Consider the following 27,925-nt stretch of genomic DNA (forward strand, 5'->3'; position numbering starts at 1 on the left):
GAGAAAGCCAAAGCAACCCCCCCCCCTCCTCCCACCAGCACCACCTCTTCTCAGTGGGAAAACAACTAAAAGACTCCCAGAACGGTAACTACACAACACAGAGCAGCACGGTGCTTTCTCCTGTTAGTTGCAGCTGTTTGGTGTCTTTTCATATTGTTTTCGTTGTAACCATTTCCAAATCTGTGTTTGCAACTTTACTGATCATTTAAAATGTTGTTTTGCGTATTTTTGGACGTCTCTACAATTTGTAGAGCCACTAAAGAGATGCAATTTTTGACTGTTTAGTAAAATTGCATCTCTTTGTCCGTGATTTTCTTGTTGTCTCAGATCTTTTTGTTGTCATTTAAAATCCTTTTGTCATCACTGACCATCATTGTACTTGTTTTCTTCTTGTTCATCTTATATTGTGTTTCAGTTTATTTTTGATTGAAACTCCTTTTAGTTTTCCCTTCCGTAGGTCCGTCCTTTATTTTGTTCTTCTTTTGTTTGCTACTTCTAAGACTGTATTTTAGTTTTTCTAACCGCCTTATGAATATTTGCAACCCATTTAATATGAAGCAGGTTTTTTTTTGTAAACGTAACGACATATTTGACTTACTTCGCAGCAAATTAAAATAATAAAGAAACAAGATAATAAAAAGAAGCAATCAATAGGTTACACTTGTCAAGTCTGATTTTATTTTGTGGTAAACCTTACTCTCATACACATCTAACTCGGATCAATGACGGACAACTATTCATTACAGCATCGCCTACAGTACAATGATTAATATAACTATGCTTACAAGCAAAATAAACAATGTTAAATATATAAATATTAGTTCTCTGTGTAAAGCACAGCACACAGTTGACTTGCAGCATCAGTCGTCATAAATATGCTGGACCCCCACGTTTGTGCTAGTCAGAAACACGCTCTGGTTTTTCCTTTTCTTTTCTTATTTTTTTTTTCCTACTGCAGATAAAGTGTCTACTCTGTCCTCCTGCAGCTCTGCAATCAGAGCCTGTCTACGCAACCAGAGTCAGAGAAAAGTGCAATTAAAAAAAAAAAATAGAAAGAAAAAAAAACAAAAAACAACAACGCTAAACAACCAGGGCAACGGGAACCCGCATATGTATGGCAAGACTGTTGTGTTACGTAACATCGGGAGTACTGGAAGGCTCGGTTAAAATTCATCAGTTGTGATCTGAGGGGAGATGATGGTAACAAGTGAAACGAACACGACGCGCGGCCAAACAGAAGTCAGCTGTTTCGCTGAGCCTCCATTACAACATCTGGACTATCAGCTCCAGAACTTACTAGTCTCTGTCTCGCACACACTCGCACGCACACACACACGCGCACGCACACACACACACACACACACACAGAGAGGCTGGACTTCACGGGACAGCGGACAGCAAAGTGCCTTCACATGGCGACCGAAGCGTCCGAGTCTTTGGGTCGGCTGTGTATGACGTGCTCCACCTGTCCCGAGTCAGACACGTCGTAGCTCGTCTTGTACTTGGCCAAGATCTTCATCAGGGGACGCAGCTTCAGCCACCACTGCTCTTTGGGGATCCTGTGGCTGAATAGAAGACCGCAAAAAAATATTCACCCGGCTCACTACTGGTGCGCTTTTAGAGTGGTTTGTTATCTTCACTTTTAATTGACTTAAGTGTTGATTAATAGTTAGATTAAAAGTAGTTTCAATACATTGACTAATAACGTTTGCTTAGACCTGCTTTTAGTGTTGTAGTTTGCCTGCCATCCAGCAGAGGGCACCGCTGGTCATTCTTAAGCAGAGACAGTTGATACAGAAATAAAGATGACGGGCCATACTAGAGCGGAAAGAAGAACCGGTCCAAACAGAGTGCGGTGTGGGGTGCACATTTAACTTTATGTAGTTCTGATTTGAAATATAAACAAGTTCCTTAAGTTTCACATTACAGCTGCAGTATGTAACTTTTATAAAGAATATGTTTGTACATACTTGTTAAAACTGTCACTGTGTTGTGACACTGTAATATGAGACAGATAATCTATGGGAAAAAAATATATCCTCTGACTTCTCCTAGTGCTAACTAAAACCCACCAATCAGAGCCAGGAGGCGGGCTTAGCACTGCCAATCATGCCTATTTGCACGCCACAAACATCTCTCTGTTCATGAGGAATTTCCTTTTTCTCTTATTTTCCATCTTTCAATTCAGCTAAATAATGTTAAAATGTTTAGATTTTTTTTAACATATGAAAAAATGTGCCCTTTATGTCATAGAAAGATGGTCCATACTCTTCATACAAGAGAAAAATCTCTGGGTTTTAAGAGAACGGTCGCTTGTCTTTCACCTTTAGACTGACACATTAACTGATATCTTGCATCCCTGATACTCACACAAAGTCGGTGTGATCCTTGAGCTCCACGACGGGCTGGAAGACCAGAGCCCTGGCGTGCATCCCCAGCAGACAGCAGGTGTCCTCGGTGTTGGCAAACACTCGGCCTGCGGGGGAAAACATCACGGCAATTACAGGACACACACGAAGGAGCTTTAGCTTCATCCACGGCGTACGAGGTGTCTTAACGAGAAATGATGGCGCTTACTCTACCAGCAACTAAAACAAAACACTAGCAAAATCTAAACGAAAAGAGGTGATCGCGCAGAAATTAGAATTAACTTAAAAGGCTACAGACAGACACGGTATGGAAGAAGATTAGGGCCTCTGGAAAATAAAAATAATTCTCACTTTACTCTCACGTTTTTCTTATGATTCGGACTTTAATCTTCAGACATTAAAAGTCAAAATTCTGAGATTAAAATCATAACTGATGTTAAACTCTGAATTCTAAGAAAAAGTCAGAATTTTACCAAAAAAGGTTGGAATTTTACAAAAGAAAAATTTAAAGAGAGAATTGTGGTTTAAAAAAGTCCGAATTCAGAGTTTAAAGTCAGAATTCTGAGAAACAAAAGTTTTTTGTTTTTTTTTTGCCAGTGGTCCTAATCCTCTTCTGTAACAAGGAGAGGTAGGGGTAGAGGAGAGAAATCCAGCCCATGGCTACACATTTCCAGCTCGTTTTCAGATGAGTCATAATCTGGAAATAGAACTGCATGGCAGCTGCTGATAAACATGAAAGACATGAACACAAATGTGTGTCTGCACAGGAAGTGTGAATTTCTAAGCTACATGGCCACTAAATGGCAACACAGGGACACAGAGATGGTCACGGAGCCAACATAAAAGGCAAGATTTACCTTCATCTTAAGTCATCCGTGTGTAAGAGGGAAACAAAACATAAAAAAACAGCTTTAATTTTAACGGTACTTGGTAATGATTCACTTCAAACATGTTTTGCCTCGATAAACGGCAGCAGATAAACGACAGAGATTCCATGGCAGATCTGCGTCACAGCGGTCACGTCTCTGCAGGGAGGGAGGATCCTGTAGGGGTCCGCAGCTCGGGTTTTTATCTACCAGCAAACACAGCGACTGGTACGCCTTACCTTTTCTGTAAGACTCCACCAGCTTCTGGGAAAGCCACTGCATGGCCTTGGCGGAGATCTTGGTCCCGAAGTTGCGGTCGAACGGCGACGGCGCTCCTCCCTTTCAAAGGAATTCTCAAGTTTAAACACTTTTCTTTCTCCTTTTCTGTAAATGTTTATTATTCATATTTGCTGATGCAGTTGACTTTTTTGCATTTTGTCATTTTACAAGCACAACCTTCATCGTATTTTATAGGTTTTATGCGATAGGCCGACATAAAGTCGACTAGAATTCTGAAAAAGAAAGAAAATTAAACATTTTTAGAATTTTTGGGTGTATTTCTGTCATCTTTATACGCTGGAATAATTTTGTTATCACATCGCTCTTTTCATTGAGTTTTTTTTTTTTTAAACTCAGTCAGATTAGTGGAGGAGTTTGATCAATAAAAATGTTGATTTATAATTTTAGGGCCAAGAAATCTCGGTTAAATTTAGGTCTGGGATTTGACTAGGGCATTCTAACAAATAATTGAGCTTTAAACCAGGGCTACATTGATTGCGTTTTCTTGGTAAATCACTGATCTCTCAAGAAACCTGACCTGCACATTTTGACCAATGCTGATTTTTCTTGTCTGAAAAGTCGCTAAACATTGTAACAGAGTTGCTAAAGCAGAGCAAAAGTGGTCAGTGGCTCATTTTCAGACATTTGCGGAGGAGGATAAGATCAGTTTCATGTTTAAGTATCAGCCGATCACAGACCACAGAGTTTTGCATTTAGGTGAGACATTAAAAATAGACTTTTTCCATAAGCCACATCTTTACCTCTGACCTGCCTGCTGTGTTTCTTGTTCTTAGTGATCCTGTTTGTTCACCAACGTTCTCTAGGAACAGTTGGTTCTTATATTGTTACTACATTACACATAGATGAAGTGTATTTATTAGGTAAAAGCAATTCATTCCACTTGTTTGTCTTTAGGGATCCAGCTTATAGGATCTAAATAAAAATGCAGTCCACACTTTACAGATAGTAATAGTGCCATGCAGGCTTCCTCTTCATTCCACTTAACAATTATGAGCCATTTTGTTTTGGTTTGTCTCATTAACATACATTAAAGGTTGTAGCTTTAAGGTAACAAAATGCAAAAAAGTTCAAGAAAAAGAACACATTTTTTTGGTTTTGTTTGTTTCTGCATATTATTAATTCTCTTATTAAAAGTTCTGTTTGATCCTGCTTTATCTGTGCTAATCTCCAGACGTACACAAAACAAAAGACCTCATTTGGAAACAGGGGATATGAATGCTTCAAACACAAAAACAAATCTTATCACATCCTCCCCGGTCTGTTCTCCCGTCTCCCCCACCGACTCCTAGAATAATCTACTCTGCGGCAGCAGAGCATGCGGCGGTACCTGCTGCATGTGTCCCAGCACGTTCTTCCTGCAGTCGAACACTCCTCTGCCTTCTTCCGTGTACAGCTGGTAGATGAAGTCGGTCGTGTAGTTCACGTTGGAGTTCTCGTTCCTAAACGGACCGAAGGAGGTGTTGTTATGGGTGTTGCATAATGCGAGCTTATGAGCGGTGGACAGCAACATGCGCTCTGTTTAGTGTATAAGCAGCTTAAGAGTCAAAAACCGAGGGACAGAAATACAGATTTATTCTCTAGTCCCAGCGAAAAACAAACAAAAGTCACAATGAAAATAAAGCTAAACTATCAGAACCCTGGTTCTCACCTGAGCACCAGTCCTCTTTGGATGCTGGTCTTCATTTTCTCTGTCAGATGTTCAACGTTAGCCTAAAAGAAGAAACAATGACCAGAATTGACTCCCTTATAAAAGGGATAAAACGACAAGGCGGCCAGTCGGGGGAGTTGGCCTCGTCTTTACCTGTAGATCTCTGATGTCGAACGGCTCCTCGTAGATGTAAGCGGCGTCGGCGCCCGCCGCCAGCCCCCCCACGGTGGCCAGGTAGCCACAGTAGCCCCCCATGGTCTCAATGATGAACACGCGCCTCTTCGTCCCGCTGGCTGACTGCTTGATGCGGTCGCAAGTCTGACACATGCACACCAGGCTCGCAGAGTCAGTTCGTTAAAACATGGACGCAGGCTAACACATTCGCTTTAGTTCAAAAGTCTGGTCCTCTGAGTGATAAATGGATTAAAGTGGATTTTTTTTTTTTTAAACTCAAACCAGCAAGTATACAAGAGGCAGTAATTAGCCATCAAAACTGTTAGCATACTGGAAGACATTCCACATGAGAAACACAACACCAAAACTGCATGCTGGTCATTTGAAATGTTTCACAATTTCATCAGGCTAGATGCTGTTTTTTACCAGACTGACTGGAGTCCTGCAAAGAATGAGAGAGCACATTACATGTAAAAACATCAGAGGGTGTTTTTTGTTTGTTTGTTTATCCTTAGCTTGTGTGAACTTCCTGTTTAATGGCCCAATGCTGATAATTAAGTATCAAGTTGCTCTGCAGTCAGGTAATAGGGCTGTTTGCACCAACATGCATACTTTGAAAGATTTTTGCAAAAAACTCTGATTGTGGGGATGTTATCTACTCGTTTCATCCTCTTCTTTCTTACTTGCTCTAAATGTTTCTGACCGAAAGAGTAAAACAGGTAAAAGAAAAAAAAGGATTCAAGTGTTTTGGAAAAATCTTTAGCCTAGCAATGCTTTAGTCGTGCTTACATTCTTTAACATTTTTGTCATGGTGCAGACCCCCAACTTCATAACTGTGTAGACAGCATTTTTAATTCAATTGTGTCACAAGCCTTAGAAGTTACAACAGTGGCAAAACAAAGATTGATATTCATAATTTCAGTTAGGGTTCACTTCTAACACATAGACTAGAAATATTCACACATTTTACTTTCGCTAATCTTGCAACCTGATATTTTGCTAATTATTAGGACTGGACCATTAGTTCTACTGATGTCTCAGGTCTCGCCCCCTCCCCAATAAATCAGTTGAAACAAAGTAATCAAAGCTTCATCGGCGGTGCTGGCGGCTCAAACTGCCTTACCTCCACGATAGCATTCAGGGCCGTGTCTGCCCCGATAGATAGCTCTGTGCCCGGTACATTGTTACTTATGGTGGCAGGCAGCATACACATTGGGATGCAAAACTCCTCAAAGGTAGAACGGGCGTCACACAGCTGCAGCAGACACTCAAGCGCCTGAAGCGGCAGCATATAGAAAACTTGTTAGAGCCACTAAGAGAGGGTCGGCCGCTGAGAGAGCGATAAAACCCTCTCAGCCCAGTGAGAGCGTATCCTGCCATTCCGGCTTTTCCCGTGTGATAGCTGCGGTGGCTTCCCTTTGGCAAACAGAAGCGGGAGTGTAAACAGAGGAGTGTGGAAGGATAGCAGAGAAGGTAAAATGAAGAGGTATGGATGGAAGGGAGGGGAAAAAGAGAGGGGTTCTGGAGGGGGGAGGAGGGTGAGAGGACAGAAAGAAGAGAAAGAATGACAGACCGGGAGTGTGTGTTTGGTGCGCCTCAGCGGTGATACGGCATATAGCGACCATAAAACTACCAAATCGGCTCTGGAGGTTTTAAACACTGCAAGCCAAACAAGCAGCACTGGTCAAACCCATGAACACAGGGTGGTGGGGGGGGAGGGGGACCCGGGGGGATGACGACCAGCATCATTGTGTTTAAAATGCATGGCGCTTCTTTCACATCTAGCTCATTAGTTTGTACATTTAGAAGCCTAAATACGTGTTAAGACTATATGAGAAATGCAAATAAAAAAATAACTTGTCATATTTTACTCTTTCGCTTATTTCTATGCAATATGAATACAGCAGAATATGTGATTCATTGTCAACTATTGGAGTTAATCTCTGCCTCTCAAAGGCTTGTTCCAACTTAATGTCAGTTCATAAGATCCTACATTAAAATATTTTTAATACAAATTGGAAATGTATGTCAAAAAGTTAGCTTCAGAGTTAAGGCATTGAGGCACAAAATAATAACTGGCTTAGTCACAAAATATTGTTGAAAACCATTAAGTATGGTTAAGTGACTTAAAAATCCTAATTACCAGTCATTGCAATAATTCACGTCATTATTGTGAAAATTTACAGTAGAAATGTAATAAATTCACGTTACTGATACTTGAAAATCCTCAAAACTCACTATATTGTTGAAATGTATTACTTTTTTTATTATTAACACATTTTTCCAGTGAAATTTGTACATTTCAGTGACCTTATTGAATCTCTGAGATTCAATAAGGTCTGATATGATTTAATGCAGTTACTGTGGGAAGTTTTTATTTTTTTGGAAAAGAATCAAACAAGTACCTGGTGCTTTGAAGAAGCCAAATTCTTAAGAGCAGACTTGTAACTTTAATTGTTACCACAATAAATAAGACTTTTTAAGGTCCTACCTTATTAATGCATGAATTTAAGACTTTTTAAGGATGCGGTGGGTTTCTTTTTTGAACTCTGCATGATGCAAAATGTCCAGCAAAAGCCGCAAGTACTGTATTTGCATATTATCTGTAAGAAAATAAAAGCCATAAAAGCAAGCTTAAGAGACGAGCTTTCTTTCTTTATTTGCATTTCTCTGTCCGTCTAACAAGCCAGCAACGCTGCACTCTGTTTGCATTTCATCTTCATGCTAAGAAGAAGGGGGGGACACACACAGAGAGGGGGGCAGGCAGAGCAAACATGGCAGTCACGACACTTGTGCACCTCAAAGCATGCCTCCATGTTCTCACTCACTTACTTACCTGTTAATGAAGGGAGGGATGCTGCTGTACACTGTAACTTTCACCAGTTTGGCCTCTCAGAGCGCGCACACACGCTGAGTGGCTGAATTTCCAGCGCTCCGAGTGGAGCGCCGCTGTAGGCCAGATGTGGCTTACAGACGCTGACCATGACAAGAATTTCTGCCAAATAATTCCCAGACGGGGAGGCAGGAATAAAAAGTCACTGGTGAAAAGACCGAGTGAGCGATCTCTCCCTTCTTGTAACAACTGGCTTTCGCTGCGTCAGCATGTTTGTGGATTTCATGCTTGAGTGCATGTGGGTGTGGTGTTTTTTGTTTTTTTTTTCATCTGTTGGTGTGTTGCTGAGGTCATCTAAAAATCTTGTCGCCAGGCCCCCCATCACTTACAGTAGTGATGGCGTTCAGAGCCGTGTCAGCGCCAATGCTGAGGTCTGAGCCAGGCACATTGTTGGAGACCGTGGCCGGGACCATGACCATGGGCACACAGAACTCGTCATATTTCCCTCGAGCCGCTGACAATTCCAGCAGTGACAGGAAGGCCTGCAGGGCAGAGCCAAGGGCTTTAGTAGTGCGAGGGTGGAACTGTGGCAGGTGGGTTTTGGTTTTGAGAGAGGTGCTACTCGCCACAAGAATAAAAAAAAAAAAAAAACAGAGGAAGGAAAAGGACATAAGTGGACGGTGCCAAGGGGAGGAGCCAGGTCTATCACAACGGACAGCAGCGAAACAGACAGGTACCACTCCACATTCAGCCCCACAAAACACTCATATTCACAAAGGAAGACTCTTCTACTTCCATACATCACAGGAAAAGTCGAAGCTGGTGAGCGTCTAAACAGGATTTGCGTGAAATGACTGGAGAGAAGCACATGTTCACTGTTTCCTAATCAAATCTGTCTCAGTAGGAGAATTATCTATTAAAAATATCCAAATGCTTCAAGTTATTATCACAGAGCATCTGCATTTACAGCAAAAAGAAAAAAAAAAGAAAAAGAAAAAAAAGTAAGCTAATTTGTGCGTCTACTAAACTCATCAGCGCTCTATTTGCGGTTTTAGGCAGAGAAATGACTTTGAAGCATCGATATGAACACATGGAGCATATGGTGATGTGCTGGCATGAAAGGAATAGGGCTAATGGAATACATCAACATTAAACAAGATTCAGAACATAAGCACATCTCATATTAGGAGTAAAGAACAACAGCTGTCTGCTTTAATTTGATGAGGAATAACGCGGTAGCTGAAGTCATAAATATACATCTCTAAAGAGCTTATGAGCTTGAAGCCAAAATGAAAGATAGACCTCAGGAGCAAAACTTAAGCTAATAAACAGGCAGCGACAGAAAGGATTTCAACGTACCTCAAATCCGCCAATTACCAGCAGAGCGTTTATATTGTACTTTCGCATCTGCTCGGCAATTTTGTCGACATGCTTCGCGGGAAGCGTCCTGAGGAGGAGAAGGCAAATAAAAAAGCTGGTTTTGTATTTTATAGTCATTCGATGAGACTTCTAAGAATAATACTAAAAATCCTTGCAAAAACAATAAAGTCATCAGAATACTAGGAGGATATTCAGTCTCTTGTTTTACCTTGGAGCAAAGAGGATAAATTACAGAAGTGACACGAAACCTCTTCAGGTCACAGCCGAACACTGTCACTTTATAAGGCATACCTCAAAATAGTTCATTTTCAATGATGTAATTGATTAAATACTATCAAAAATTAAAACAAAAAATCACCAACCAACCAATTAAAAAATATTTGTCAAACTGTCAAATTATAGTAAATAAAAAATAACTATATGATTCATAAATAAAAAAACTAGTAAAAATTAATAGAAAAAAACTAATTTAATTAATAAATTGCTAAAAAAAAAAAAACTAGGTAGTAAATAAAAAAAAAACTTACCAATGTAAAAAAAAACGCTAATAAGAAAAATAGCCAACTAAAGAAACAACTGTCAAGCCAGCTAATTAATTTTAAAAATGTTAGGTCAAATAAAATATGGCATGGGTATGAGATGAAAAACGCAAATATTAAATATAAATGAAACAAATATACATAGCTAACAGAAAAATGACATATGTAGCTAGCTAACAAGCTAATTGTTTCATTAAACTATAGAAAAAAGACTAATTTACTGAATAAAAACTGAAAGTAAAAATAAACAACTAATAAAAGCATGAACAAACTGTCCATCTGAAAAGCTATCAATAAATAATTTTTTTCCCTCCAGTCCATTACCGTTTCTCTTTAGCTCAGTAAGTGGAATCTTGCTTCTTTCTGAAAAGCTGTTCATGACTTTTTCTTCCTTATATAAAATCACAATTTCTTCTTATAGTTCAGTCATTAACCTCCACTCCTCTTTCTGTCTGTTTTTAATCTTTGACTAGCCGTACTCCTCATTTTAACAGTCCGATTTCGTCTGAACTTGCTTCAGGCTGTAGTCGCGGCTGCCTAGCAACAACAAACAGCTTTTCGCCTCACTCGGTGTTGATTTACTAACTTCAAGGAGTTTTTATAATCCTTCTCATTATTTCAACTGATCGCTCTCTCTTGTTGGAGCCATGTTTTCTTTCCAACAGCACATTAAGCTCCGAGTTCTCTTAACTGCCATTATTTGCATAATTAGACTTGTGCAGGCATTTGTTATAGAAATGTGAATTATGCTGGGAATCCATATTGTCTAGGATTCCATATTGTCCATCTGATCTGGAAAAATAATGCCCCATTTGTTACAGGTAGCATGATTTTTTAATAGGCGTGTTCTACAAAGCCAGAATAGTCAGCTTTTAGATGAATTAGTTTTGTTTCATTAGAACATCAGATGTTTTTCCATATTTTATGTTGCTTTACTTTCCACCTTTATAACCTCCAATCTGAACAACAATCATTACAAGAAAAAAAAAAACTTCTTAGATTTATAGATTTGAGCTTTTTTGTTGGAAATTTTCACCTTTTAGTTCCCAACAGGGAGCCACCCTGTCCAGTCCAGCCTCCAACATCTCCCCATTTAATCTCCTTAATCTGAAAAAAGGACAACAGACACACACGTTTTATCAAAAACTGGAAAGTTTTACATTATAAAATCACGTGATATTATCCAAGTCTGGCAAATGTCATAAGCAACTGAAGATGGTTTAAATTTCTCTACTTCTGTGGACGCCCATGTTTAAAATTTGAATGGGTCAGTATTATAGTAATTTACTGGCAAAAATCGAACGCATTCTGTAATACAGAGAGGATGAGTAATGAGTTCTCTGGACTCCAGACAAAAAAAACAAAAAAAACCCGGCAGTGTTCTGAACCAACTCACTCTCATGACCTGGAGCCCTTTGAGGTTTTCTCAGTAGGGGGAAGAGGACAAAACTAGATCAGTGGGAGGAGTGTGAAACCAGTTCGATCAGTAACAGAACAAAGAACAACAGTCTGGTCTTGGATCAGATTCCCACCCCCTGCAGGTTTCACAGGCATCTACGCTTCATTCACAACTAAATCCCTGTTTGTTTTTGAAGTGGAAATCATCTGCAATTCTCCAGAAACGACATTCTGAGTCAGATCTCCTGTTGCCATCTGGTGGTGTCCTGTGGTACTGCGTTGGCTCTGCCTCATAGGGGAAAGTCGGTGCTGGAAATTGGTTTACATTAATCTGTGTGGATTATCCCCCCGATTATTCTTCAGTGAGAGGAGCAAGCAGTGAAAGTGCAATATCTGAATCATCAAGCCAAAGCAGCACTCCAGATTTCATTCCGATAGGAAATCTTTTTCACGGTATATGATTTTCTCCTTTCGGTCCAGGAGCTCACCTGCCCTTTGTAGAATCCTTCAAAGCCGTCGCTGACGGCAAACATCTTGTGTCCCTCGGAAATCCCCACCCTGACGGCCGACCGGACGGCGGCGTTCATGCCTGCCGCGGGCGCTCCCACGTTCAGCACCGCCACGTTGAAGTTGCTCTGCGGGAGGAACGCGCAAAGCAACGGGTCAACTCAAATCGAGTAGAATCTTGTAACACATTGAAGGAACAAGACAGTTCAGAGTGCTTCAAACAAGCAATAATCATAGCATTTTGTCAAATCAAAATCATCAACTCGCATCAAATACGTTGAGCGATATTCCACTGACTACTAATCAAAGGCAGCTCTAAACACTTAAACTTAGTGTTATCCGCTGGGCAATATTGCCAAAAATTATATCACGACATATTTTTTAAAATACCTCGATAACGATATCACAGACAAACACCAACAAGACTAAAAATAATACATAAATAAATGTATACAAAAATCACACAATGCATTTAGTGCATCAAAGAAAATATAAAATAGATGAATAAATATAAATGCCAACTAAATTTGGACAAGAATAAAACAGTCTGAAATCAGCAAGCAAGTGTAAATAAAAATACTTAATGAAACAAACGGTTGTGGTTCAACAGAACATTAGCTTTATAAGACGATAAAACGTGTTTTAAAGACTCAAACATGATGCGCAACTAAAACTAAGAATTTTGTTTTATTAAAGAAGGAAATCTTCCTTTTAAAAATGCTAAACACTAAAATATAAAGTAAATGCCTGAGCTTACTTCCTAATGACCAGGAACTTTGTTCATTTTCATTCTGGTCCACCTCTCTTAGGTTCCACTGAAGTAATGACTGTCAGTGTTCTGGTTTGTAGCATTCTGGACACCATTGTATTAAAAGATAAACACAAGGGTGAGCTTCTCCAGATCTTTCTGCGACATTAGTCCTTTAATCCTGGAAATGTTCTTTGGGTGATAGAAGACTGACTTTGTAACTGTCTTTATGCATCTGAAGCTTCAGGTCTGGTTTCTAGCTGTAAGAACTGAAGCTGCTTGCTGACTCCGGGTCGTTTCTGCGCTGGAAACAAAGCAGCCGTCAACGCTCAGTCATTCACTCTGCAGCTTTGCTAAATGACACGCCGCACAACGGGAGGAAAGCTGTTGATGTTCCAAAAGAAGAAATCGATGCGTAGCTTCTGGCGTGCTCCCGGGAGCACGTCACAGCTGTCGTTACAGATGCAGAGCGAGTCGGGCCCTGAGGCGGGCTGCTGTCTGCGCGTCTCGACCGGTGTGATCCGCCGCACCTCCTGGCCGGGTTGACCAGGTCGGCTCTCGGAGGGAGGCCGAGGCGTCAACTTGTGTCACATCAAACCGGCTCTGAGCCTCCTGAAGGCCTATTATGCTCACTACAGTTAGAGCTGTTTAGCAAGCAGGTGGATCGTAGCTGTTGGGATTACGTTATTTAATGAACGGCTGCTGAAAACCTGCATCACATGGGCCTAGGCTCGTCGCAACAAGCAGTAAATCAATTAATCGCACGATTAATTAAAACGAGCTCAATAATTTCCATTTGCATTATTTATCGTCTGTCTTCATTTTTCTCTGTTTTTACCAAAATCTGGATGAGAAAAGTCTTCAGTCTGGTTTTTTGGTCTCAACCAGCCCCCTTGTTTTGAAGGACAGTTTTGTTTACTTTCTTTATAATTCGTTTTATTTGCTGTTTTTGTTGTTTTGTTTATTTAGTGTGTTTAAAATGACACCCAGCTCCAGTGTTAAATGTTCAATAGAATGTACAGTTTATCTTTGCAAAATTCAGATCAGATGGAGAGAAATGATTAACAGCAGGGATGTGAGCGCCTGTCGTCTTTCTTTTCCTTTCTTTTAAAATTTTTTATCAATATTTTTATTTATTTATTTTTTACAGTGAATTGTTTAAGGCCCACAGTAGTATTTCTGGATATAAGTCTATACTACCAGATCCCCACATTTTTGTTATTCAGCTCAACATGATAACTGTTAAGCACAGAACTACAGCATGTAACTTTTATTAAAAAAAATGTTTTAAAGGTTTTTTAGCTATTTATTAAATCACTTTGTTTATAATCACATTATAAGACATATAATCCGTGAAAAAAATAGAACTCTTCTGCCTTCTTCCATTCCTTCCAGTACTAACAGAAGTACACAGCTCAGTCAAAAACAACCAATCAGAACCAGGAGAAGGATCTTAATCCTATTGTGTACATGCTGCTCACATCCTCCCTCCTGCTCCCTGCAGTATCTTCCAGACAGCAGATCCCATCATGAATGCTAAAGCTGGTTAGCATTCATGATGGTGGATCGATGACGCTGGATAAAAGTTTTTCCTGGAACAGTAATTTGTTTCTCCACCTTTAGTACATTTAGCAGTGCGTACATGAGCATGATTGACAGAGTCAATGCACTCCTCCTGGCTCTGATTGGTTGTTTTTGAGTGGGAGGGGGATCATTTCTGCAGATGACTGTAGTAGCTCAGGGAGGAGATGGAGGAAGTTCAGTTTTCTTGCATCTGATCCCTAAATGGCCAAAGCTACATATTTAGAGACTTGCTTTGCTTATTTATTGCTTCTTGTTTTGCCAAGAATCCAGCAGCAGCATGGTGTGTGAGGCCTGCAGTATCTGAGTCATTCTTTGTAGCTAGAACCTTAGGACAGTAATAAATAATTCAGCTTATCAGAGGGCTGGGCGAGGCCGTTTTGGCTCTCGGGAGGTAACCTGCTCCTTTGGTTGTGTGTGAAAGTCGTGCGCTCTGCGTTTTCAACTCACAACTGGCAGCTCAGACTCAGGTTTGCGGTGAGCCAGCAGTTTGTACGTCCTCAGGTTGTTTTCGAAACTCCTGTAAAACACGGCCAAGAACAGTCAGCTCTCCTGTTCGATTCGAGGAACACATCAAGACATTTTTTACTTCCATTTAAACTCTTCTTCTCATGCTTATGAGCTGTAGCAACACACAACAGCTGTCCAGACTGATATTAACCAAACAAATCACATCTGTCTATTAATGCTTTATTTGTAGCCGACATTTCTAGGTCACCCATACCTGCCCCGAAGTTTGACGGCCTCCTCAAACCGTTTCTGGTCCATGGCTTTCTGGACCTCTTGAGTCTGAGGAAAAAAGAAAGAAAAATGTTTGTATTCAGTTTCTTACATTTAAAGCATATGAAACAAAAATTAACCACAATCCATTTCTCTCTTGTGTCTGAGAGCCATCATGTCAGATTAAAATGAATTTTATTTGCATATAAACCTCCTTTGGAGACACACCTTCTAATCTGAGAATTTATTTATTCCCATAAACTGATGATAATGGAGCACAAAACTTGAATCCCTATTCAATAAATAAAACAAGGATATTCTTTTATTTACAATACCTTCCTATCAAGAAGAGGTCAAATGAATCTGAGGCCAATTACTGTATATAGAAAACATGGGCTTCTCCTCACAGATCACAAATATTATGTCAGTTTTGTTATGGGGCAATCAAATAAGGAAGTGGACGAGGACACGCCACAGCTGATGTTAAGGCAACAACAGATAGTATCACAATCAGCAGCCAGGCAGTTGCAGGTGTCATTTGTGAGCATAAAGTGTTTTTCCTACTGCTACAACACATCCTTAATATTGATTTTAGAAAGTACTTGCTCCATTTGCAGATTATTTTACTGATGACATGTGGAAAAATGTCTTGTTATAAGTGAAGTAATCTGCCAATGGAACTAGTACTTTTTCCATTAATATTAAGGAATTATTGACTTGTAACAAGAATCTATATCCTGCTGAAAAGTTACTTTCAAGTTAGTCTTCGTCTTATTTCAAGTGTACTAAGATATTTGCACAAGAAACTAAACCAAAGTTACTTGATTAGATTTTGTGTTTTTTGCAAAGTAGACAGAAATGAAAATACATTTAAGCCGAAACACAAAGGAAAGAAATGAAAGAACAATCATATTTGTAATACTATCTAACTGTAACCTATGAAAGAAATCACTTATGAAAGACATAACAAACGGAAAAGTAAGATTTTCCTGTTTTTTATTGAAATAAAAATATTCAGATAAGAGCAGAAATCTTCCCAGGGACATCTGCCAAATTCCAAACATGACTGGTCAACAGAACAACAAAGCTGTTTTCTGTTCCTGTGGAGATGATTAGCTGTTACATCATCGCTCTGGCAGTCATCGCCAACCCCTTCAAAACGCTTCAGAAGATCATTAACCATTAACGACTCATTCTCAGACAACATGGCTTTCTATTTGACAGCCCTTCTGAGCCCAGTTGGCTCCTCTCAGCCCCTGTGCGTTGCTTAAGTGTGTGCACGAAAATTTAAAGGGTGTGTGGATGTCTTGGACCGTTTCCAGCTCGGCGCCACACTCACCGTCTGAACACACTCCATCAGAGGCACGCGCACCGACTGGTTCCCGCAGAGAGAGACCACACAGGCCGGCGTGTTGGCGGTGGTCTCCAGGAGAGCCAGGACGGCCTCCACTCCCATACGACTGGCCTTTGAGGGTGGACAGGAACAGACAACAGTGAGTTATTATCGCTTTATTTTTGCATGCATGTATTTATTAAGACATTTAAATCCTGTTCTGTTTGCTCTTTTCCGGTTCATTTTCACTTCTTGACCTATTTTTGGTAGGCTTGTAGTACGGGCGTGGAAACGTGTCTGCACGAGTCGTGTCCTCGGCCTCAAATCCCATCATGTGCTTAACTCAAATCCCTGACATCATTTCCTTTAAGACAAACACACTGAGGCTTTACCATGAAATACTATACTGCTACTACTATAAGTCTATGGGAGGTATTATCTATTGATATTGATCACATGTATATCACAATATATATTATATTGATTTATTGTCCAGTCCTATTTAAAATCCATTTAAAAAAAATTAAAAATTAGGATTTTTTATTTTACTTTATTTTTGTTTGTTTTTTTAAAAGTTATTGTTTTTAAAATGTGTCAGTTTATGTGACATGCAAATCAAATTTGTAAAGCAAATTGTCTGAAGATCTTTGGCTCTTTAATTGGTATACTCCAAACTAGAAGTAAAAAATTGAATGGTTAAGCAAGACCTTTTGTTTCTTAGTCACAGCACTCATGGTAAAGATGGGTAAAGTTTCTTAAAACTTTGTGTAACCTCAATGGCATGAACATAAGAAAATAGCTGAATAACATCAATGTGCTCACATTTACAGTCAATGCAACAAATGAAGTTGCATTTAACAAATGAAGCTGCATTTAAAAAAAGATCAGAACCAGAGAACTGCAGTAAACATTTTAGTATGCAATGATGCAACAGCAATTAAAAGATAAAACAGATCTACTTCACAAATACATTTTTACTGGGGATTCAAATAATCCTGCAACTGGCACTAATGTAGCTTTAGGAAGGACTTTAAGGAAGAATGCAAAGTAATTTATACTTAGCCCTGCTTTCAGAGCTAGCTTTTAATAACCTTGGCATAAACAGAAATGTGGACTGGTTTGTTCTGGACCCTTAAGGTAAATTCAAGGCCATGATTGTTTATGCTTTCTTTTTTTTAATAAATTGGTTTTGTGTGGAACTATAAAGTGTAGTATTTACAGCCATTAAAAAAAATCATTTTTATGGTAATGAACTATTTCAAATTGCAATAACTCAGCCTGTACTTCAAATATCATGATTAACCTCAAACTTCCTATCTGTTCGGCCTGATGTCGAAGAAATAAAACACGAGTAACCATGGTGACAATGGATATCTTTCACATTCCGAATATTTTATTTGATTAACAATAACAAATGAAAGCAATGTGCTATGTTTTTTTTCTCTCTCATTCCTCCTAGTGAACCTACCAAGATGCGGTCAAAAGCAGACGGCGTCCCTCCTCTCTGCACATGGCCCAAGATGGTGACCCGTGTGTCGAAGCCCAAGTTTTTGACAACAAGCTTTGATGACAACACACAAAAGGATTTAGCAGGAGGTATTGTTGAGGTAAAACATATCAAAAACCACTTTGTATATGCAGATACATTCAAAAATAACTGGGCACATCACACACTCAAAACACAGGCACAATATAAAAGCTAAAGAGAAGGGGAAACTGCAAAGCACAAGCAAGCCATTCTAATTTTTCAGTCATGTTAGCAAAATAGCTTGTACCCCATAGAGGAACCCAGGCAGGATGTGAACCATTAAATAGAAAATAAAGAAAAGAAATACCCAGGTACTGATAAAACAATAAAATTTAAACTTTAACACCAGTTAGTTGAATGAATGAGAGTGTGAAAACTAATGTGTGAAAGCAGGTATAAATAATAGAGATGCACCGAGAACGAGAACTTGATGGAAACAAAAGTCAACAGCAACATGTTTGCACTAACAACAACACTCGATGGAGTGGAAGTTGTTGTTTTATATCAGATGGGATGTTTAAAATAAAGCCACAAGACAAACGCTAGCCTCGCTAATTACACGATATTTCACATGCTAAAGGCAGTTTGCTAACTGCTAAAGCCAGTTTAAAATGTCACCTCAAGAATAATTTTGTCTGTTTTCAATTAATATTAAATTGCTTTTTTACAGATACTGCTGTTTAAAACTTGTTAACCCCCACGTCCTCTGTACCGGGGGAGAGATTTTAACTTTTTTTTTTTCTTCCACTCATTACTTCACCTCCCTTCAGCTAAACATAGACATATTTGGTATTCATGGAGGGAGGAAGACTCTTGGCTAGAAGCTGCTAAAAAGGATTTGGGTGTTTGATTTGAACAGGAAGCATTTGAGTTGGACAGATGTCAGGAACCTTCTGCAAAAAGACATTGTATGGAGCTTTGGTAGTGCCAAAAATGTATATATTTTTTTGTGGTTTTAATTATTTATTTTTTCAATAAAAAGTTTGTTGTATTTATTTTTACACAAGATTTCCAAAGAATACACTTGAATTAAAGTCAAATATAAACATTTGTTATTGTTTTATTATATTGTGATAAAAAATATATCAAAAACAAAAAGATATCCACATGTAATATTAAGTTTAGTAAATTTAGTAAGTAAAAACGCAGAAAGTCCCCAGTTTTGTACTTGTTTATGTATTTTTCACTAAAACTTCTGTAAATATGCTTCAGTTTACCTCAGGTGCATCCGTCTTTGCACAGACATGGTTTCCAAAAGTTCATAGTGTCATTTATGATACTTCTTAAAGGTTTTATACTATGTAATGCCAAAGAAATTCTGACAAAGAATAGCATTTTAAAAATGCTATTCTTTAACTTGAAATTGTGCTTTGAAAATGGTAGAAGCAGACAAAAAAAATTCTTAAAATATGAAGATATTACATTGATAAAAAAAATAAATAAATTCTGATCGGTGCATCTCTACTAAACAAGTGGCAGCTGGTTTGGGAAAATGTGTGTTTGGCTTAATGAGTGTCCTACTGTCGTTAGAGTACAAAACCGTGAAAGCCTTCTTACCAAACTAGTAAGTGTGCCTGATAGAGCATTCCAGAAACACAGCAACAGAGTCAAAAGCCACATCAGGGCAGGGTCAGAGTCATACAGGAGGCTGGAGGCTCGCTGCACACAGCTCTGTACTTACATTCTTAATATAGTCAGTTGTAATGGGTTTGTTGTTACGGTCAATCGCCCCTTCGGCGACAATTATGATATTCAGCCTTTTCATCCCTGCGCGGTTCTACAAAAGGAGGGCGTGGTGGAGAGACAACATGACAGAAAAACTGAGTGTGTGGCTGTGACATGGGCTTTCAGAAGCACGGGAGCCAAAAACAGAGAGAGAGAGAGAACAGCTTCCTTCATGATATAATCAGCTGTATCCTGCTTCTATCGCTGCTTGTCAACACTTTCTCTGTGTGAGATTTAAACGCGGTTGCTAAACAGCAGCAGTGAACGTTTGGGTCAGATCTGGTGGCATCGGCAGGGTCGCCGTGCTTCTGGCTTCCCCTTCTTCTTTCCACACTTATGTACTCACATCCTTGACAAAACTAGAAGTTATAGACTTCCCGTGTCTGTCAATGGCTCCCTCTGCTACTATGATTATGTTCAGCCTTGTGCCCCTGGAACGGGTCTGGATTATAAAACATTGGGAGGTTTTCAAACTGGGAAAACACTGAAACATCAGATAATTTATGTAGTAATTTCTTTTTTTGTAGAGAAACAAAACTAGTCATTCAAATGGCTGGTATATTGGTTCATTTTGGCTGCTGTGGGAATGCGATGGAGTTACCGCAGACAGTTTCTGGCACATCTTCTCCTCCCAGCCGTCCTCCGGAGGCATTTCAGGGATCAGAACCCAGTCGGCGCCACAAGCCAGAGCGCTCACCAAGGCCAGGTAGCTGCCGTGTTAAACACAGATATGTTAGCTTCATGTGAGCACTGCTGACCACGCCCACTGAGTCTGCTGCTTATTTTTCTTACCCACAGTGCCTGCCCATGACCTCCAACACAAACGTCCTCTGGTGGCTGAAAAGGCCAGATGGCCAGATGACGAAAGTGGAATCAGCACAGGATTGGTGTTGGAAACTAAAGCGATGTAGCTTGTTTTGGCTCTCACCTCTGTGCGGTGGTCATGATGGCGTCTACAACCTCAATGATTCTGTGCAGGGCTGAGTCGGTGCCGATCGTCATGTCGGTTCCACAGAAGTCGTTGTCGATGGAGCCCACCATCCCCACGATGTGCAGGGCCGAGTATTTCTGTACAGCGTCGGCTTCAATCAGACCTGAGGGGACCGGGAGGGTCTTAGAAACTTGGCCAACTCTTTGGTTTCATCACATGTTTCTTTCTAGCCCCATGAAGCCAGAAACAAACTGTTTCAGCATTCCTCTAGGTGGCAGTATCATGTACTTTTCAGTAACACAGTGCCATTTTATAACACGGTCCTATGTTACCTTCAGTTATTATAAAAATGCTACATATGATTCTAAAGAAAATTGAGTTAGAAATTTAACGCTTTGAAATTGGGCCTCTGTCTCTTTAAATAGCTCCTGCTCTTCCTGTAGTTCTGCTTTAAGGAAGTGATCACAACAGTGGCTCCACTATTAACCCTTTAACGTTTTTACCAGAGTTTTACTGAGAAGTATCTCCTATAACGAGCTCAGCTAATGCTCAGTTCCACCAGGTGTTTGCTAACTGCTGCTGACTAGTCTGCAGGAGCTGCACTGGAGAATAAAACTTCTTATGGCTTTTTTTTATAGCCAATGTTTTATAAAGCCGACAAATTAGAGATTGTTACCATGGAGAGGGATGTATCGGTTTCCCTGCTGGTCCTATTACTTCACAGCTCAAAGTCAGATAAGAGGAAGACAAAGTTTAAATGGATGGATGATATGTGGGTAACTTAACAGATCTGGCTGCAATTTATTTTGACGGATATCGGCGTAAAAGAGGTTACGTACAAATGCGTGCTTCACCTTTGAGAATTGTTTGCACAAAAACATTTTAAAAGGATGTGGACTTCTCAAATATCCACTGTTTCCTGTTGGTGAAAATAGAAACGGCTGGTATTTTGGTTGCGTTCCACTACCTTGCTGCACCAGCTCAGAGAGCAGGCCGCTCCATTCCTCCCTGAACAGGTTGGCTCCCGTCAGACTGCCGTCGCCGCCGATCACGCACAGGTTGGTGATGCCGCGCTTCACCAGGTTGTGAGCTGCCTTCAGGCGGCCCTCATGGCTGCGGAAGTCTTTGCACCGGGCGCTGCCGATCACGGTCCCACCCTGAAAGCAGCGGAGAAGAAGGCAGGGAAAGCATTTCAGGTCTAAATCAAAAGGTTTATGCTGGTTTATAAGGTTTATGTTGTCAGAGAACTCTGGTTTCTCTCAGGCCTACTAACAAATGATAAAAACAACATTTTTTGTGTTTTCTCTTTGAAAATAGTTCATTCTAAGCAGATACATGTTTATTACCACTTGTAGCATGCTGGAGACACTCTCCCAGGTGGCTTCTCTTATGTTTTCCCCTCCGTCCACCATCCCCTGATACCCCTGAGGGGAAAACATGACAGGAAATATGTCAGAGCCTGTTTTTACAGTCTGCATTGTGCAACAGTGGCTGTACAAAAACTGCACGTTTCTCAATAATTAATGAAAAGACAAGATGCAAATCAGTTAGTGCAGGTGACAGGAAACAAACTGCAGTACTGGAAGAGTTGAGGGAATTTTTGGTAAATACTGGTTGTCTTCTACAGTGAAGATATAGAACAGAGTTTCTTTCACATAAAAATCATTTCAGAATGACTCAAATCTCCCAAAATCTTCTAAGTTGCGGTCCAACTGAAAATGTTAAGTCAAAATCTTAAAATATATTTTCAGTACAGAAAGAATTGCACATTGTCATGACAACGGTGAAACATGGTAGTGGCAGCAGGTCTGCCACCATATTCTGGTCATACTAAGACGTTATTCAGGTTTGATACACTATGGAACTTTATAGAACTCTTTTAAATAATTTTTGAAATTGTGACCCTGGAATATCAGAATCAAATCATTAAGACACTGAAAGATTTGCATCTCTACCGACCCTTACAGAGTTGGCCTGAATTAAAAGTCCAAATAAATAGGAAAAATGGAAAAGAAAAGAAAAAAAGCGTTCGACAAACAAGACGGCGGCCTTGAGCGTGCTGACATCACTGAGAACTATGGAAACCCAAGGAGTGCATTGGTGGAAAAAAAACAAACTGATTTTCCAATAATATGATTAATCAATTAAATCAATTCATCACCCAGCTCTACCATGATGTCTTTTTTTTTTTTACATCACAATGAACTAGAATTTTAACAGAGGTGTGTACACTTTCTAGATTCACCACTTTAGCACTACTTTATCTCATATTTAAGGTTCGTCATTTTGTGAGCTGCAGGAACAGTCAGGCGTTCCCATCAGCCACCAGCTGAAGCATTAAGTCTGTTATGTAACGGTATGCAGAGTGAGCCCAGGCAGGACAGATGAACGGGGATCACAGTACGAGCAGCAGAGCACGTCTGTTGCTTCCCAAAGCTCCGCTTAAATCCTCTCCCTTTAGTACAGATCCGTACCTGCGCAAACGCTGATCACATTCATCTGGGATCAATACACTTCACACTTAAAAATCAACACCTTCTCATGAGTGAGAGCAGGCATAACTAATTTCACACGACAGCATTATGTGCAGAGTCACGCTTTTGTCGGACCTGTGAAGCGGACGGGCTCACCTCATGAATAAAATAAACTTTAGCTCCCACGTACAGCCCCATTCGGACCACGGCGCGGACTGCCGCATTCATTCCTGCAGAGGAGGGGAGAGAAATTAAACAATGCTCATAATAATTAATGACAGAGGAGCTTTGCTGTAATGCAGTGCAGCTATAGTGTAGGAGAGGGGAAGCATGCTTAAGAGCAACCTCAGACAATTTATGTTTTGTAGACTTCTGTGGTTTAGGTCAGTCTGTTTCTTATTGCAGAGTTGAAAGCCTTTTATGGGTACAATGTCTTCCAGCTCGTCCTCGCCCCCTCTGTTACAGTGCGGTTTGTACAAAGTGCGCTCATTAACGAAGAAACTCTGCTATGCGATCTGAGAGTAAATGTAGGGTTAGGAGACCGGAACGGTTAACGCTTCGCTCGCTGGGGGACGGACAGAACACGGCCGACTGGATCAGCTTTAAATCAACAAATTTCTCAAAAACTGGTGCGCTGCCGGAGGGTTGTTGCTTAGCAACGCAAAAGTTCAGGCTGTTGGACAGCAGGGAAGAACATTTACGAAAACAATCTGTGCATCTCTTGGGATTTTTATTTATTTTTTTGTACTCAAAAGCTCTTTGGTGTTTATTTGATAAGTTCTGTGTTTAACTTCAAAGGAGGTAAAGTTTTTGCAATGTCCTGGAAAACAAAAAATGTTAGAAAAAGGATTGTTCTGAAGGGTATTTTGAAGAACTCATTCACAGTCAAGTCAAACAACCTGTTGAGCGGTTACATAACGGTGCACACAAACGCCTATTCAGAAGTCTCTCCCACTCGTCTCCTCTGAGGTTTTTGAGGCCTGAATCGAAGCACCCGATCTCTCATTCTGCATGACTGGCGCTTTCTCCGGCACGCCGCACACAAAGCCTGGAGCAAAGAGCCTGAACAATGCCCCGACGACTCCTGTCATGCATATGCAACTTTACTTTGCTCTGGGGTCCGCTCAGGGTGGGCTTAAGACAAAACCAACACACAAAAATCTATTTTTAGAGGAGATTTTTTTCTTTCTAATTAACTACTTTTCTTTCTATAGTTTTCAAACACTATATTCAGAATTTAGGATAAATTAAAGATTTTTTTTCTTCCAAATTCATCATATGCACCAAAACAAAGAAAACATACTGTTTACACTACAAAAATGTGACCATTTTAACTTGATGCACCCGTTTTTTAATGTCTAAATGACTTAAATTCCTTCATTGTCTGTGGAATTCAAAACTAAAGATATTTTCAATAGAACACGCATCACATCCTTCGTCTTTTCTACTGTTGTTTATCACTAATAACGCCAGCATTGGTTATATGCCATATTTATTTGGAAGGTCTTTATTTAGAGACAAAAAGTAGTTCATACCATTTAGAAAAAAATATAAAATAAAACAAACCATCAAGCAGGCAGTACAAAGCTGGAGGTATGTCAAATATGGCCATGTGTTGCAGGTGACTGAGTTTTTACTGAGTCTGAAAAAAGTTTAATAGTTAGAAATGGAAAGTGTGCATCTGAATAAGCATGCTGATGAACAGTGAGGGTTGCCTACAGTATAATTAATAAAGTAGTCAAATTAATAAGTTCAAAATGCACTCCTTAGCAGTTGAGAGCGTTTGCGTTTCGATAAATAAGAGACGAGCCGGCGGAGCACGTGACTAGGAGTTTCCTCTGTGACGTAGAACCGGCCGGGTGCCGCTCATCACGTACACAGGATGGAGGCTTCCCGCCGCTGGCCCACACTCTGCTGTTTAAACCTCAGCTCTCACCTCTCCTCTCTCAACATTAGCTCAGCCTTTCAGGGCTGCTGGCAGTCGGTGAGCAAGCCGCTGTCGTGACGAGCAGCACGCCCGAGTCTTTCACTTCCTCATTCAAATTAAATGCACCGTAAGATAATTAACGACCTTGCAGGACCTGGTGGAAAACGCAGCACATAACTCGACCTTGACATCTCTCTGAGCTGCTCAGTTTTAGAGAGTTTGAGGATGCGGACATCTGAGTTATCACATTGCGTCATGTTAGCATCTCAGCTAACCGCTGCCTCTTCCTGGATGATTCAACATCATGCTTTTAGTTTACTAGACTGAAGGGCCCACTGCGCAAAGCTTTACAGACATATTGGTGCATAAACATGGCCTTTCTTATCACTGACAACACAGCATCACTGCCGAGGGGGTGTATTTTCGCCCTCTACGGGCATGTCTGCATTAATGCATAGAAATCTCAAAAAACCTGTGTCCGTGAATGCGATAAGTTACCTTGAGCATCTCCTCCGCTCGTGAGCACTGCGATGGCTTTCCCTGCTCCTGACAGGTTCTCAAAGAATATCTTCTTGCTGTCCGGCTGCGCCATTTTCTCGACTGCTTAATATTTATTTCGGGTCAGAGTAGTTAAAAGTCTCCCAACAGTTCTGTACAGGTTGTACCGAAATGTGATGAAGGGCAGCAGTCTTCACAGCCCCCTCTGCCGATAGTATGGCCGTTATGCTTCGCGTGTCTCGGTTCCGCGTCTAGCCGGCGAAGACGAGCTGTCGGGTTGATTGGCAGACCGACGCACTAATCAGGTTCTTACTCTGTGGCCTCAGCTTGATGTTAAACCAATAAGACGAAACGTAGCTGGCATGTGGGCGGGTTGAGCAGTGGAAGGTGCGTGTTTCGATGTGACTGTGGTGGCTGCGGTGTAAACCCAACTTTAAAACGAGCTTTATGCTGCTTTGAGTCACCAGTTCTGAAACTCTTAAGTCGTGAAAACTTGCAACACGTTTATAGACGGATTTTATTATATTTTCTTTGGATACTATCCACTTTCTGTCAATTATCTAACCCTTTTTTTTTTTTTTTTTTTTTTTACATTAATGTTTCTTTTTTCGTTTTGTTTGTTTTATATGCCACTGCTCTGACCCAGGGCTGTCCCAAGGCAGGGCCCTACAGGTTAAGATTTTAGGATCTTCCCACAACAAATGTTTACTAAGGTTCAACAGGTCCTCTTATGTAATCCATATGTGACTGTTCCTGCATTATACATCTAACTTGCATAGTTTACGACACAAAAACAAATAAAATGCAAAACACTAAATGCTGCACCACTAAATCTGCTCAGTTTAAATCCCACAACTCAAGTTATATATGTTTAATATGATAGCATACGGAATGTGACATGTTCAAAAATGTACACTTTTTTCAGTAAGACTATTGCTGGTATAATCTGGTATATTGCAAACCTAACTTCTAAAGTAATTCTAGAGCTCTTGGTTCCCCCATGCTGGTGTGGGGGAAGGGCCGTAGCAGCTGCTTCACTTGCTTTGTCTTTGGTCAGCTCTCCTGAAAAATGAATTAGTCAAAGTCTAGGCTAAAAAGTTTTCTAAATTTAAGGGATGAACCAGTATCTACATATAACAGATGGCAAAGCAGATAAATAACTATTAAATTAGATCTTGGAGCATTTGTTATTTGCAGACTTTAATAAGAACAATGTTCCTATTTCTTTAGGCAAATTATAAAAGGCAACAGTTTGAGGGTCAGAAAGTAGAATTTTGGTAAAAACACCGCAACTCCCAATAAGCCAACTGTAAAAACTTTATTAGATACACCTGTTGAATTTCTTGTTAGCAAAAACTGTGAATTGTCCAGCACACATGAATTTATAAATATAATAAACACATGGAACCTTGAAGCAGATGGACTACAGCAGCAGAAGATCAGACCTGAACATGAAACTGAGACTACAGTTTGCACAGGCATGACAAAATTGGACAATGACAGACTGCAGGAGACACAATTTCAGTCAGAAGTGGCTGATTTGGTTTGAACAACAGATGTGGGGTCATTATAGCTGATCATGTCCAACCCTTTGTGACCCCAGAGTGCAAATTCTATGCATGTTACTGCACTATATAACAAAGCTCAAATAATCTAAAACCGGTTTTGCCTAAAGTCACTGAGTTTTTTTTTTTTTTTTCTTGAACAGGAGATTCACATATGGGTATCCATTTGTCAAATCTAGCAAATGTGTGATGCTTTCATGACAACATAGACTCAAATTCTTCAGAAATGCTGCCATCAACTTTGCTGTTGAATCAATGTTGCAAAAAAACCAAGATAGTTCTCAAGGGAAAATGGGGTGGAAACCAGCAACAAAGTGGCCGGTGAGGACGTTGTAGAAAACCCAGTGCACAAAAAGAACAATGAGAAGTAGCAAAGGTTCAAAAACTCTAGAGGACCTGAAGCAGAGAGAAAATCACAAATGTAGACCACTTAAAAATAGACCAAGACATTTTCAGTTACTGGAAGTGAAACAAAGGAGAAAATGTGGTTGCGGAACAGAATATCAATTGAAAACAGAAAGAAAATAGTTGAGCAGTTACAATGGGGTAATATGATTATTATTATTATTGGTGTTGTTGTTGCCATAGCATTCTAGTTAAGTGCTATTAGGCCATATGCGATCGAATCCCCACTTATCCCACTACGTACTAAAACTCCTAGAGCAGGAGAATTAGAGCTATTTTTTATCCACATATTGAACTGGTTAGTGTGACTACACAACATTGATCACTTTTCAGATTTTTCTCTCTTTGGTTGTCTTCTCTTTCTTTTTACACGACTCAGGAAACTCCTAAATAAACATGACTTATTCCCTATGAAATTCAAAGCAATTTTTTCCAGACCTGCACCAAGTAGTAAAGTTTAGTTATTAGTGGTTCAT

At 40.1% G+C, this 27,925-nt stretch overlaps 1 protein-coding gene across 4 annotated transcripts; it reads right to left on the minus strand.

Annotated features, from left to right (window-relative positions):
* Positions 1–655: 655 nt before the first annotated feature.
* pfkpa (phosphofructokinase, platelet a) lies at positions 656–26,290 on the minus strand. Of its 4 annotated transcripts, none has more exons than XM_014978486.2 (22): positions 25,480–26,290; positions 23,211–23,284; positions 21,927–22,004; positions 21,548–21,737; positions 20,578–20,743; positions 20,442–20,486; positions 20,251–20,359; positions 19,996–20,091; positions 17,865–17,957; positions 16,403–16,528; positions 15,068–15,132; positions 14,794–14,863; positions 11,996–12,142; positions 11,146–11,216; positions 9,550–9,637; positions 8,580–8,732; positions 5,337–5,501; positions 5,184–5,245; positions 4,863–4,974; positions 3,475–3,574; positions 2,371–2,476; positions 656–1,565 (listed from the first exon to the last, which is right to left on the minus strand). In XM_014978486.2, the coding sequence occupies exons 1-22, from the start codon at positions 25,571–25,573 to the stop codon at positions 1,409–1,411; spliced, it is 2,367 nt and encodes a 788-aa protein (XP_014833972.1). In that variant the 5' UTR covers positions 25,574–26,290; the 3' UTR covers positions 656–1,408. The 4 variants fall into 4 exon arrangements, with proteins under 4 accessions (XP_014833972.1, XP_014833984.1, XP_014833981.1 ...); XM_014978498.2 differs by lacking the exon at positions 19,996–20,091 and adding an exon at positions 19,606–19,701 and having other exon boundaries at positions 25,480–25,806; XM_014978495.2 differs by lacking the exon at positions 8,580–8,732 and adding an exon at positions 6,481–6,633 and having other exon boundaries at positions 25,480–25,796.
* Between the last annotated feature and the right edge of the window lie 1,635 nt (positions 26,291–27,925).

The sequence above is a fragment of the Poecilia mexicana genome, unplaced genomic scaffold (assembly GCF_051168715.1).
Source record: "Poecilia mexicana isolate PSO_F unplaced genomic scaffold, ASM5116871v1 scaffold_20, whole genome shotgun sequence".
In the NCBI taxonomy this organism is placed as follows: Eukaryota; Metazoa; Chordata; class Actinopteri; order Cyprinodontiformes; family Poeciliidae; genus Poecilia; species Poecilia mexicana.

Excerpts from the sequence above, each read along its gene's own strand:
- pfkpa (XM_014978486.2), bottom strand. The coding sequence starts at position 25,573 with ATGGCGCAGCCGGACAGCAAGAAGATATTCTTTGAGAACCTGTCAGGA. Across the intron at positions 17,958-19,995 it reads CTTCTAGTTTTGTCAAGGAT|CTTGTTGTCAAAAACTTGGG; the intron begins GTGAGTACATAA and ends TTGTCATCAAAG. Across the intron at positions 14,864-15,067 it reads GCCGTCAAACTTCGGGGCAG|GAGTTTCGAAAACAACCTGA; the intron begins GTATGGGTGACC and ends CGTGTTTTACAG.